This window comes from Triticum dicoccoides, chromosome 6B (genome assembly GCF_002162155.2).
Source record: "Triticum dicoccoides isolate Atlit2015 ecotype Zavitan chromosome 6B, WEW_v2.0, whole genome shotgun sequence".
Taxonomy (NCBI): domain Eukaryota; kingdom Viridiplantae; phylum Streptophyta; class Magnoliopsida; order Poales; family Poaceae; genus Triticum; species Triticum dicoccoides.
This window is the reverse complement of record NC_041391.1, coordinates 591,476,178-591,488,999: the sequence shown is the minus strand read 5'-3', so window position 1 is coordinate 591,488,999 and position 12,822 is coordinate 591,476,178. Positions and strand designations below refer to the sequence as shown.

The 12,822-nt window shown below is 46.5% G+C and overlaps 1 protein-coding gene across 1 annotated transcript; it reads right to left on the bottom strand.

Moving 5' to 3' along the window:
• Nucleotides 1-1,113: 1,113 nt before the first annotated feature.
• Nucleotides 1,114-6,016, bottom strand: LOC119323186 (soluble starch synthase 2-2, chloroplastic/amyloplastic-like). The gene is made up of 8 exons (XM_037596774.1): nt 5,481-6,016; nt 4,955-5,279; nt 4,711-4,775; nt 4,037-4,114; nt 3,837-3,947; nt 3,697-3,741; nt 2,792-2,965; nt 1,114-2,437 (listed from the first exon to the last, which is right to left on the bottom strand). The coding sequence occupies exons 1-8, from the start codon at nt 5,748-5,750 to the stop codon at nt 1,481-1,483; spliced, it is 2,025 nt and encodes a 674-aa protein (XP_037452671.1). The 5' UTR covers nt 5,751-6,016; the 3' UTR covers nt 1,114-1,480.
• Between the last annotated feature and the right edge of the window lie 6,806 nt (nt 6,017-12,822).

The window sequence follows — 12,822 nt, the reverse complement described above, 5'->3', positions numbered from 1 at the left end:
GGGGGCGAGGGGATAGAAGTTATGTGGTGCCGCCAATTTGAGGATGTCACGAGGGAGAGAGAGGGTGGGGTTTTGACGGTGAGTGTGGGGGATTTTGTTTCTTGCAGTGGAGGTAAGAAGGCCGGGCTTTATGGAGGTGGTGGCGCGTGAGGGGGTGGGCCAAGGTCGGTCACTTTGCCTCGTCACGTGGGGCCTCACGCGGGGTGGATGCCGGGTGGCTTTGTTGGGCTTTGTTGCCCTGGCTCGGCCTCATGGTGTACTAGGGGGGGAGGGAGGGGTCGTTCGAATGTGTCGCCAACGGTCTGATCGATCAGAAGATATCGATGTCCATTTTCTTTTTGCGAGGAATGGTCAAAAAGTGTTGAAGCATGTGAAAAGTCAAGTGCATCTTATATTTCAGGAATACTCTAAACAGAACAATATGTAACAATCGATTTAATATGTATATTTCTGTAACTCCTAAAATTCTAAAAAAATTGGAGCATCTTCAGCCACATACCTTAATTCGACCCCTCAAACGCCGCCTGGTCAGTGACCGCGTGTCCGTTTTGAGCCCTTATTTATCCATCCACGCAGCCACAATACTCATTTTCTTCCTCATATCTCTGATCACTTGCATGTGATTGGTGGAGATGAAGAGAGAAAAAATAATGAATAAAGAAAGAGAAAAGGTGGTCCGAGGTGGGGCCACGTCCTATGTGGCGGATTAAACAGGCGTGCCTATGAGCCCTCATATCCCCCTATATTTGAGATGGATATGAGTGTTCACGGACAGCCCGAACGTACAGGGAAGATATGAGGGGTCCGGTTGGATCAATTTTTTGCTACTTTTTACTTCTCTCTCCTATCCTGTCAGTGGTCCCCGCGCCCGCCCGATCAATCAGGAGTCTGACTGTAGATGCTCTTAGGACGTAATAAACAGTTTGTATAGCAGTACCACATGGCTTGCTTCGGTGACGCGTTAACGAGTCAACGACCTATGAAATATATTTTCGTATTATATATATTGGATATTGTAGATCTTAGCAGATTTTTCTATAAATTTGGTCAAATTTTGTTAGGTTTGACTTAGAATATTCCTACAACTTCAATTACTTTGAAACCGAGGGAGCATGAAACAGAACGTGGTCAGCATCCAGTGATGAACCTTCTCAGAACTGTGTTTTTCCACACCAAGAGCCGAGAAAATTGGCAGTATACAGACTCTGCAACTTCCTATTTGATCGCCTACGACTCGGTAATCCACAGACGCCACGAACCCGACTGAACTGGTGTATACAACCCGTGAACCCAAAAGTTGGGTGGCGCCACGGGCACGGTTCACTACCTCTACCTCCACCGTCGTCCGGCTGCCGCCGGTGGCATCGCGTGACCCTTGGCTACTCCGGGGCGCCAGTGATCGTGATCGTCGGCCCCGATTCCGGCGGTCCCGTAAGTACGTGCATGCATTGCAGGAGAGGCGTCAGCATCAGCGAGCGCATCACCACTGGTACTTGGCCTTGACGAGGACGTTCTCGTAGAGCTCGGCGGCGTGGTCCCAGCTGAGGTCCTGCGACATGCCGCGGACCTGGAGGCCCCTCCAGCTCTCCTTGTAGTTCCAGTACGTGTTGAGGCAGTGCCCGAGCGCGTCGATCATCCTGCCGGCGTCCGCGCGGTCGAACGTCCACCCCAGCCCGGTGCCGCCGAACGGGTCGAAGGGCGCCACCGTGTCCCGGAGCCCGCCGACGGCGTGCACCACGGGCACGGTCCCGTACGCCATCGCGTACAGCTGGTTCAGCCCGCAAGGCTCGAACAGCGACGGCATGAGGAGCACGTCCGCGCCCGCCGTGATCCGGTGCGCCATCCGCACCGAGAACCCCACCCACCCGCGCACCTTGTCCCGGTGCTCCCCCTCGAACCGCCGCAGCATGTCCTCCAGGTCCGGCCGCCCCGTGCCCAGCATCACCAGCTGCACGTCCTGCTGCGTGATCCACGGCATCGCCGCCGCGATGATGTCCACGCCCTTCTGGTGGTCCAGCCGCCCGATGAACCCGATGAGCGGCACGTCATCGCGGACCTGCAGGCCCAGCTCGCGCTGCAGGGCCGCCTTGCACTGCCGCTTGCCGATGTCCAGCGTGTCCCGAGTGTAGTTGGTGTAGTCGTCGGAGTGCAGGTGCACGTCGACCGCGGGGTTCCACTCGGCCGTGTCGATGCCGTTCACGATGCCGTCCAGTTTCCAGTCGTTCTGGTTTATTATGTCGTGGAGGCCCCAGCCGCCTTCCACCGTCTTCAGCTCCCACATGTAGCCATGGCTGACGGTGACCACCCGGTCTGCCATCTTCAGGCCAGCAGCGAACACGTTGTTGTGCTCGCCACCAAGGGGGTCATGCAGTTTGAAGTGACCCATGTAGTGGTCAGGCAAGTCCATGATGTTGAAGTCATCTACAGGGCCACGTCCCTGCAAAGCAAAATTTTAGTGTCCAGGGTTGGCACTGGATGATATAAAAGATAAAAAAGGTGGAGCATATCATTTGTTGATTAACTTTCATGAAGCTATACTAGTCGCCAGTTCATTTTCATACAAAAAAGAAGTGGTAACATGACAAATAGTTGTAAACTGGAGGAAGTAAGACAGATTGGCAAATGAATAAAATCTCACTGCTGACCAGTTGTTAAACCTAAAAATCATGCATGGCAACCTCTTATGGAATGACAGTACAAGGTCAGTTCGTTTCCAATGAAAGGTACACTGATGGTTCAGTTCAACTAGTACTCAAGTAAAAATGTGCAGTTAAAGATTGAGGTGTAAAACCTGATGAGCAATGTTATGGATCACGAGAACAGAACGAGTATACTGCATCAGGCCATTGTCTCGGTAATATGCCTTTAGATAAACAGGTAGAAGTGCAGTATGCCAATCGTTTGCAATGAAGACCAAATTGCCATCTCCGTAGATAGTACCACCACATGGAGCGTACCAAGGAACCTACAAATGCTCGAACAGATGAACATTGTATTCATTTGGATATGTGCATAATTAATTTGAAGATCATAATGACAGTTCATCTATGCTAGAATAACCAAACATACAGGCATGCTAGCTTGAGCTGTCCTGTGTGTTCTTATGACTTAAGACAAGCTGATCAATAAAGCGCACATACGGCTTGCTGCAAGAAACTCAGCTTGAGTTGTCAGCTTGTTCGATGGTAGAGTTCATCTTATATGAGTCCAAAGGAGCAAGAGACATCTCACATTTCAAATATCAAGAACCAATTTATATGGTCAATTTAAATTTTTTCATCGAGATGTAAATAGTTACCAATGAAGAAATTAGATCAAATTACTCACTCTGCTCCTGAATAGGCATCAATTTAGTGCACAATCAAGCCGTAAAAGCTTTGATCACAAATGTACACACAGCTGCTAGGTCTTAGCAATGGTGGTGATTCACTAGGCATGTTTTCAGTGCATGGCATTTCCCTTTCAGTTTTGCTTACCTGTAAACTTGGTGAATCCAGGGCCTATATGAAACTTTTACTTGCTTTCTACAAAAGATGGACCATGATGGTCTTTTCTCCCAAAAAAGGTAATGGTGTAAGAGTAGTAGTACATATTGTGTCTGTGTCTGGACTCCCAAACACAATCTAATTCAGAATAAACAGAGTAGTTATTTGCGAATTGTTTAGACATCGATAGCAATACAATTTGTGAAGGTACCTCGACAGCAGCCTTGCAGAACAAAATCATGCGCTTCAGCACATCCTGCCAAAAATGATGGAAATGTACAAACGTTAATTACATAGGCATTAAGAGGAATTCACTATGGCTAAGAAAGCTCTAGGGAAACAGACGCTTACCGGTCTTTCTCCTCCATAAATATCATTGTGCCGGTGGCGGAAGGGCGGGGCCTCTAAGAATACAAAATCAACTCCATCGATATAAGAGTGAAAGTAACTCACTTCTGAATCCTGCAAACCAGAACACAATTCAATTAACTGATTTGTTCATAGTTCCTTGCACTTTTCATTTAATACTGCAGACTCGTTATTTAACATACCTGGCCAGCTACCTTGTAACGTTTGCGAACACCAAGATCACGAGCTTCTGCGTAATCGCCATACTTTGGTATCACAACCTAAAATTGAAAGAAATACTTGTATTACTTCTTTCCAAACTAGGTCTCCATACTCAAGTTCGAACATACCCTACATTTGCACTTCTACAGAAAGGTGTTGTCTTAGGCATGCCTATTGTCAGCTCATCTATGTTGGACATGTTACATCAAACACATAGTTAAAAAAAGGCGCGCCTAAGCATGCACTTCGATCAGAAAAGAGCAAGGCGGTGGCAAGACGCACAATTAACGCCTAGCGCTTTTTTGAACTATGATCAAACATGAAAAATGAATAGTTCTGTTATGATGCAGTATTTCTTCTGATATCATATACATAAATAGCATTAGGCACCGACAAATAATCAAGGTTAGAGTGTAAGTTTTTTCACATGTTGCACACCAACTGGAAATAATAACAACTTCTTTTGAGAGGGAAAATAATAACAACTTTGAAATGTTGCTCAAGCACAGGGTGCATAACAACTGATTTAGCATGTGCAAGTGTGTAGCACTCAAAATGTGGTTACATTTTATATCAGCAATCATCCACTAATTAAGTAAATCATGTCCTTTCAGTTTGCAAGATGGACCAAAGAGAAAAGCAAAGGAGTGGGTACCATAACGCGATGCCCTCTTCTGGCCAGAGCCTTGGGCAAAGCACCCACGACATCTCCAAGCCCGCCTATGCATGATATCATTATTGGTCAGAGAACAATTCACACAAGTTTAAGAGTAGTACTGTACATTCTAAGTTTGAAGGTTGATTCCTTCCAAAAGAAAATGAAGTCTGATTGCTCGAGGCTCGAGCTCAGTCAAACAGAACAAAAGGGAAGTCTAATTGCTCAGTTTATGTATGCGCACCTGTTTTACAGAAAGGAGCACACTCAGAAGCCACAACGATGACATTCATCACATTCGGGCCAGCCAAAGGAGCAGACCCCTTGTTCTCACTGTCAACGGGAGAACTCGACACTTCTGCTGCATCTCCACCGGTGTCAACCTTAGTTCCAACCTGTTCAGCGACAACGACGTCTTTCCAATAACCTGATGCTGCCGCCGAGACAGGAGCTGACGGATCGGCTTTGGATCTGGTCGCAGCTGCCCCATTTTGCTCTGCAACGCTACTGTCTAGCCTGGGTGCAGATGCAACTGATTTTTGTGAAACCGGATCCTCATTTTCAGCAGCCTGAGCACGAAATGGAATCCATCAGTAATACAGCACAAAAACTGAAGGGAAAACGCATGGCAAAAACTGCACGTGAGGCTACATTTCCGACAGAAAGGGCGACTAAACTGCGCTTTTTGCACTAAAAATAACCCTCTTTCTGCCAAGCAAAGCATGTACAGAAACTTCGAATGGAAAAGAAGGAATGATAGCGTTACCAACCTTGAGCTTGCCGCGCAGCCCAGCGACCCCCTCCTTCGAGCTCTCCCCTGCCGCCGCGCCATCCTCACCACCAGCTGCTGCGCAGGGGCTCCGGCACGGCACCGGTCCGTCCCGAGAGAATCCTCGCCGTTCCCAATGCAGCCGCGTACCGGCGGCAGCGAAAGAGCGCGGTGAGCTGCTCCGCCAGCGCCGCGGCGACGAGGAGGAGCAGGAGGAGGAGGCCACGAGCAAGAGGAACGCCGCGGACGAGGAAGCGATGTACCCAGACATCACGGGATCCGACGCGCCAGAAGTCGTTGGGGGTTGAAGAGAAACAGCCGAACAAACAAGGCAGAACAGTGGTAGACGAGGGCGATGGCGAGCGGCGCGAGCACGAGGGAAATTAAGCGCGGGTGGAAGAAAGATCTGCGCTGGGTACGTGTGGCCGCAGGTTTCTGCGGCGGCACGGAGCGGGGGCCCGGGAGGCGGAGGAGCTGGAGGCCAGGGACAGGCGAGCGGCTTGTGTGGTGGAGCTCGGAGGCCGAGACTGGAAAGAGCTAGAGGGAAAAAGTCCATTTTAAACCCTGAACTCGTAGACGTTCGGCGAAACAAACCCCCAAGTCGAAATCCCGGTCGATTGCACCCTGAACTATGCAATCCCGGTCTAAATCAAACCTTGACAAATTTCAACCGGGATTTGTCTAGCTGGTGGGCCAAGGAGCACCGTCCTCCGCACTAGGCCAGCCCATTTATTTTTTTGCTTGCTCAAAAAAAATTCTTTGTGGCAGAACTTCGACGTACGCACAGTAAGAGCGGGACCTCGTACTCAGCGCTTAGGCCCCTGCAAAAAAAAGTACTCAGCGCTTAGGCCGGTTCGAGCTGCTGGCGGCCGCGCGCGACGCGCGACGGGCCGGCCCAGCAAGCTGCTGACAGGAAAAACGCGAAGCAGAAAAAAATACAGTTTCGTTCGGCCGGATTGGGAATCGAACTCCGGCCACCAATTTGCACGGCACGTACGTCAACCAATATGACAAGCTCACGTTGCTGTTTATAAAAGGAAACAACACTATTTGACCCTATCTTCAGTACAGACAGTAAACATATAGCTGTATTATAAACCAGCTATAAATTATTTGAATAAAGAAAACATAAATTTAAAAACTGTTCACAAAAACAAAAAATTGAAAGAAATCAAAATTTTGAAAAAGAATAGTACCAATTGAATTCGCAAAAATGGAAAAAGTTTGTTAATTTAAAATAATTCATCAAATTTTAAAAAAGTTCATCGAATTTGAAAATTTTCAGCAATTTCGACAAAACAGTTCATTGATTTTGAAAAAATTCATCGAATTAGAAAAAAGGTTCACGAATTTGAATAAAGTTCATTGTTAAAAAATTTTAAATAAAAATTGAACATTTTCGTGATATACTTTGAACAGTATTTAATACATGTTGAACATTTTTGTGATATCCACTGAACAATATTTAAATTTCATTGAACTTCTTTGTAAGAAAATGGTTTTTTGAAGTAGTTCTATGTTTTAGTTTAGAACAAATATTTGTAAACAGAAAAAAAAAGAATCAACAAGGTAAGAGAAAGCAAAATGAAACAGAAAAACAGAAAATCGAACAAGGAATGTTTTTTGAATCTCCGAAACGAAATTAGAACGCACGAATATTTTTTAAATTGGTGAACAATATTTGAAACAGAGATATTTTTTTAATCCCGAACATTTCTTTAAAAAGTTTTAAGAAATATAGGAAAAAGCATTCTGAACAAATTTTTAACAAAAACTAAAAGTGGGACGGCCCAGCAGGAGCAAGGTGTAGGGCCCTTTGTAAATTTTTATTATTTAACGAAGGAAAACTAAAGCGGGCCGGCCCAGCAGGATGCAGGTGTGTGCCCTGAGCGAAATCCCAGCAATCCCGCCCATCCAAACGACTCGAAGGTTTGATTTAGACCGGGATTGCATAGTTCAGGGTGCAATCGACCGGGATTTCGATTTGAGGGTTCGTTTCGCCGAACGTCTACGAGTTTAAGGTTTAAAATGGACTTTTTCCGAGCTAGGGCGCCCGCGCCGAGGAAGACGACGAGTAGAGGGGAGTGAACGGCGGAGTGTTGGCTCTTCCTTTTTTTTGGTGGGCTTGACACGGCTGTGGATGACGGGTGGGGCCATGCTTGCTAACAACGTGCGTCACGTGTAGTTGTGGCTGCTGCTCATTGGTGAGGGGTCGCTGCGGGTCCACGGAAAGCGCTGTAGTTTATGTACCCATGTGCCGTGTTTTTTTGGGTACGCATGTTTTTTTAGAATTGAGGGGTACCCAAGTGCCGTGTAGTGTAGGTGTAGCATTGGCGAAATCAATAATTAATGAGTACTTTTTTTAAAGATTATTTTTTTCGTGGAAACTTGAGAGCTTTATTCAAACAAAAGAGCTCCTGCGATCATCCGTCAAGAGGCTCGTGACCAGGAACGAGGGTATTGAGTCCAACCAACTCTCAGTCACCATAAGCGAGCAGGCATGCTTCGCACATAGATGAGCCGGGAGATTAGCTGTCCTACTTACAAGTTAAATAGTAAAATAATCAAACGACAAGGTAAGCTCTCCAATCTCTAACAAAATAGGAGCCACAATCGAGCGAGTGTTGTGGCAATCGTTCCAGAGATTCACAATCTCCAGACAGTCCATCTCCATGAGTAGCCCCTTAGACTTGCGAATAGGACTCCCTCCTGTAGTGACAAGGACTCGGCAATGAGCGGGTCGGTAATACCAACCTGCGGCTTGCACCATGCTGCTAGAAGGGCAGTTGAAGAGTGGGCAACACCCCCCGCCCCTGCCACTCTAGAATCTAAGTTAATGGCGCCATCAGTGTTGATCTTGACAAAACCAACTTCGGGCGGTCTCCAACCCTGACCTGGAAGTATGGATGCATTGAAACGGAGGATCTCCAGGACTGCAAGATCCTCCCGAATACGTCGAACAGACTGTGCCGGATCAGTGTGGTCCTTCTCATGTGTCCACCGATTACGCGAGGTCCAAATTGCCCACATCACCGAAATAATTTTAGCACGCACCTGATCCGTGAAGCGTTCATCACAGAGAATGTCTCTTGACCAAGTATTAGGATGCAACCTTGGTAAACGAAAGTCAAACCAAGTTTGGGCATCATCCCAGGAACGCCGAGCATGCGAGCATGACACCAACGCATGCATCAGATCTTCCTCTTTTGCCAGACATACATTACATATGCTAAGTGTTTGTGCTTCAGGGTAGCTTCATCAGGGAGAATGCCGCGAATTACTCTCCACCAAAAAACTCTCACCTTTGGCACAACTTTGAGCTTCCAAAGTGATGTCCACATCTGTTGATCTGTCTTTGAGGTGCCGACAGACGTTCCTTCCTCTAGAGCAACACGCTCCTTATGATTCACGAGAGCACGGTACGCTGATTTGACAGAGTAAACACCGAATGTTTCAAAAGCCCAAGCAAAATAATCTTCTTCTCCACCATTGCGCAACGGTATGTTTAGGATGGCCTCTGCATCTGGTGCTAGGAAAGTATGATGAACTAGTTCATCCTTCCACCTCCAATTAGTATCATCAATTAACTCATGCACAAACTGAATTGGTCATTCTCCTCTTCACCAAGTTGCGACAAGTAGCGCACTGCATGCACGCTACTTGTCGCAACCTGAATTTCTTTTTTTTCATAGATTCGTTTATTTAAAATGTTTTATCTCTTAAACCGTGCGTCCAAAACTTGAACCATTTTCATCGTTGGATTCCTCACATCAAGATCTTGAAAACTAGATCTCATGTTGATAGGTTTTGACGAACTTTTTTTTTGAAAAAAGGTCAAAAACCGAGCAAAAAATCGTGTGTCCAAAACTTGAACCATTTTCATCGTTGGATTCCTCACATCAAGATCTTGAAAACTAGATTCCATGTTGATAGGTTTTTTTCGTTTCCGTCAGGCACGGGCGTGCCTCCCGCGGAATAAAAAAATATTTGTTTCGTTTCCGGGAGGTAACACCGTGCCTCTCGCGGAAGCAACACCGTGCCTCTCATGGAAGAAAAAAGATATTTTTTTCGTTTCCGAGAGGTAAAACCGTGTCTCTCGCGAAAGCAAAGCCATGCCTCTCGCAGAAGCAAAAAAGAACGCGTTTTTCCGTTTTTTGAGAGGCACGACCGTACCCCTCGCAGAAACAAAACCGTGCCTCTCACAGAAGTAGAAAAAAAGCGTGTTTTTGTTTTCAAGAGGCATAGCCGTGCCTCTCGCGGAAGCAAAACCGTGCTTCTCGCAAAAACAAAACCGTGCCTCTCGCGAAAGCAAAAAAAATCCACATTTTTTTTGTTTCCGAGAGGCATGGCCACGCCTCTCATGGAAGTAAAACCGTGCCTCTCATGAAAGAAAAAAATTCATTTTTCACGCAAAATGTTTTTGCTCAAAAAGCTAAGAAAGACCAGCAAAAAACCAAAAAACCAAAAAAAGGAAAAAAAACTAAAAAACTGAAAACGTGTGCGAAAAATAAAAAATAAAATTCAGTGGGAGCGCGATACGTGGCTGCGACCGAGAGCGCGCCAAGTGTCGCGCTCTCACCCCACCCTAAGTGACCCTTGGGGAGCTTGCTATGAGCACTCCTCACCTAGTTGCTCCCTAGGATTGGGGACTTCACGTCACGGGCTCTTGGGCTTCAAGTTGGCCGTGCCTCTCGCAGAAGCAAAAAAGAACGCGTTTTTTCTGTTTTTGAGAGGCACGACCGTACCCCTCGTAGAAACAAAACCGTGCCTCTCGCAGAAGTAGAAAAAAAGCGTGTTTTTGTTTTCAAGAGGCATAGCCGTGCCTCTCGCGGAAGCAAAACCGTGCTTCTCGCAAAAACAAAACCGTGCCTCTCGCGAAAGCAAAAAAAATCCTTATTTTTTTTTGTTTCCGAGAGGCATGGCCACGCCTCTCATGGAAGTAAAACCGTGCCTCTCATGAAAAAAAAAATTCATTTTTCACGCAAAATGTTTTTGCTCAAAAAGCTAAGAAAGACCAGCAAAAAACCAAAAAGCCACAAAAAGGAAAAAAATCTAAAAAACTGAAAACGTGTGCGAAAAAATAAAAAATAAAATTCAGTGGGAGCGCGATACGTGGCTGCGACCGAGAGCGCGCCAAGTGTCGCGCTCTCACCCCACCCTAAGTGACCCTTGGGGAGCTTGCTATGAGCACTCCTCACCTAGTTGCTCCCTAGGATTGGGGACTTCACGTCACGGGCTCTTGGGCTTCAAGCTGGCCGTGCCTCTCGCAGAAGCAAAAAAGAACGTGTTTTTTCTGTTTTTGAGAGGCACGACCGTACCCCTCGCAGAAACAAAACCGTGCCTCTCGCAGAAGTAGAAAAAAAGCGTGTTTTTGTTTCCAAGAGGCATAGCCGTGCCTCTCGCGGAAGCAAAACCGTGCTTCTCGCAAAAACAAAACCGTGCCTCTCGCGAAAGCAAAAAAAATCCATATTTTTTTTGTTTCCGAGAGGCATGGCCACGCCTCTCATGGAAGTAAAACCGTGCCTCTCATGAAAGAAAAAAATTCATTTTTCACGCAAAATGTTTTTGCTCAAAAAGCTAAGAAAGACCAGCAAAAAACCAAAAAGCCAAAAAAAGGAAAAAAATCTAAAAAACTGAAAAACGTGTGCGAAAAAATAAAAAATAAAATTCAGTAGGAGCGCGATAAGTGGCTGCGACCGAGAGCGCGCCAAGTGTCGCGCTCTCACCCCACCCTAAGTGACCCTTGGGGAGCTTGCTATGAGCACTCCTCACCTAGTTGCTCCCTAGGATTGGGGACTTCATGTCACGGGCTCTTGGGCTTCAAGCTGGCCGTGCCTCTCGCAGAAGCAAAAAAGAACGCGTTTTTTCTGTTTTTGAGAGGCACGACCGTACCCCTCGCAGAAACAAAACCGTGCCTCTCGCAGAAGTAGAAAAAAAGCGTGTTTTTGTTTCCAAGAGGCATAGCCGTGCCTCTCGCGGAAGCAAAACCGTGCTTCTCCCAAAAACAAAACCGTGCCTCTCGCGAAAGCAAAAAAAATCCATATTTTTTTTGTTTCCGAGAGGCATGGCCACGCCTCTCATGGAAGTAAAACCGTGCCTCTCATGAAAGAAAAAAATTCATTTTTCACGCAAAATGTTTTTGCTCAAAAAGCTAAGAAAGACCAGCAAAAAACCAAAAAGCCAAAAAAAGGAAAAAAATCTAAAAAACTGAAAACGTGTGCGAAAAAATAAAAAATAAAATTCAATGGGAGCGCGATACGTGGCCGCGACCGAGAGCGCGCCAAGTGTCGCGCTCTCACCCCACCCTAAGTGACCCTTGGGGAGCTTGCTATGAGCACTCCTCACCTAGTTGCTCCCTAGGATTGGGGACTTCACGTCACGGGCTCTTGGGCTTCAAGCTGGCCGTGCCTCTCGCAGAAGCAAAAAAGAACGCGTTTTTTCTGTTTTTGAGAGGCACGACCGTACCCCTCGCAGAAACAAAACCGTGCCTCTCGCAGAAGTAGAAAAAAAGCGTGTTTTTGTTTCCAAGAGGCATAGCCGTGCCTCTCGCGGAAGCAAAACCGTGCTTCTCGCAAAAACAAAACCGTGCCTCTCGCGAAAGCAAAAAAAATCCATATTTTTTTTTGTTTCCGAGAGGCATGGCCACGCCTCTCATGGAAGTAAAACCGTGCCTCTCATGAAAGAAAAAAATTCATTTTTCACGCAAAATGTTTTTGCTCAAAAAGCTAAGAAAGACCAGCAAAAAACCAAAAAGCCACAAAAAGGAAAAAAATCTAAAAAACTGAAAACGTGTGCGAAAAAATAAAAAATAAAATTCAGTGGGAGCGCGATACGTGGCTGCGACCGAGAGCGCGCCAAGTGTCGCGCTCTCACCCCACCCTAAGTGACCCTTGGGGAGCTTGCTATGAGCACTCCTCACCTAGTTGCTCCCTAGGATTGGGGACTTCACGTCACGGGCTCTTGGGCTTCAAGCTGGCCGTGCCTCTCGCAGAAGCAAAAAAGAACGCGTTTTTTCTGTTTTTGAGAGGCACGACCGTACCCCTCGCAGAAACAAAACCGTGCCTCTCGCAGAAGTAGAAAAAAAGCGTGTTTTTGTTTCCAAGAGGCATAGCCGTGCCTTTCGCGGAAGCAAAACCGTGCTTCTCGCAAAAACAAAACCGTGCCTCTCGCGAAAGCAAAAAAAATCCATATTTTTTTTGTTTCCGAGAGGCATGGCCACGCCTCTCATGGAAGTAAAACCGTGCCTCTCATGAAAGAAAAAAATTCATTTTCACGCAAAATGTTTTTGCTCAAAAGCTAAAAAAGACCAGCAAAAAACCAAAAAGCCAAAAAAAGGAAAAAAA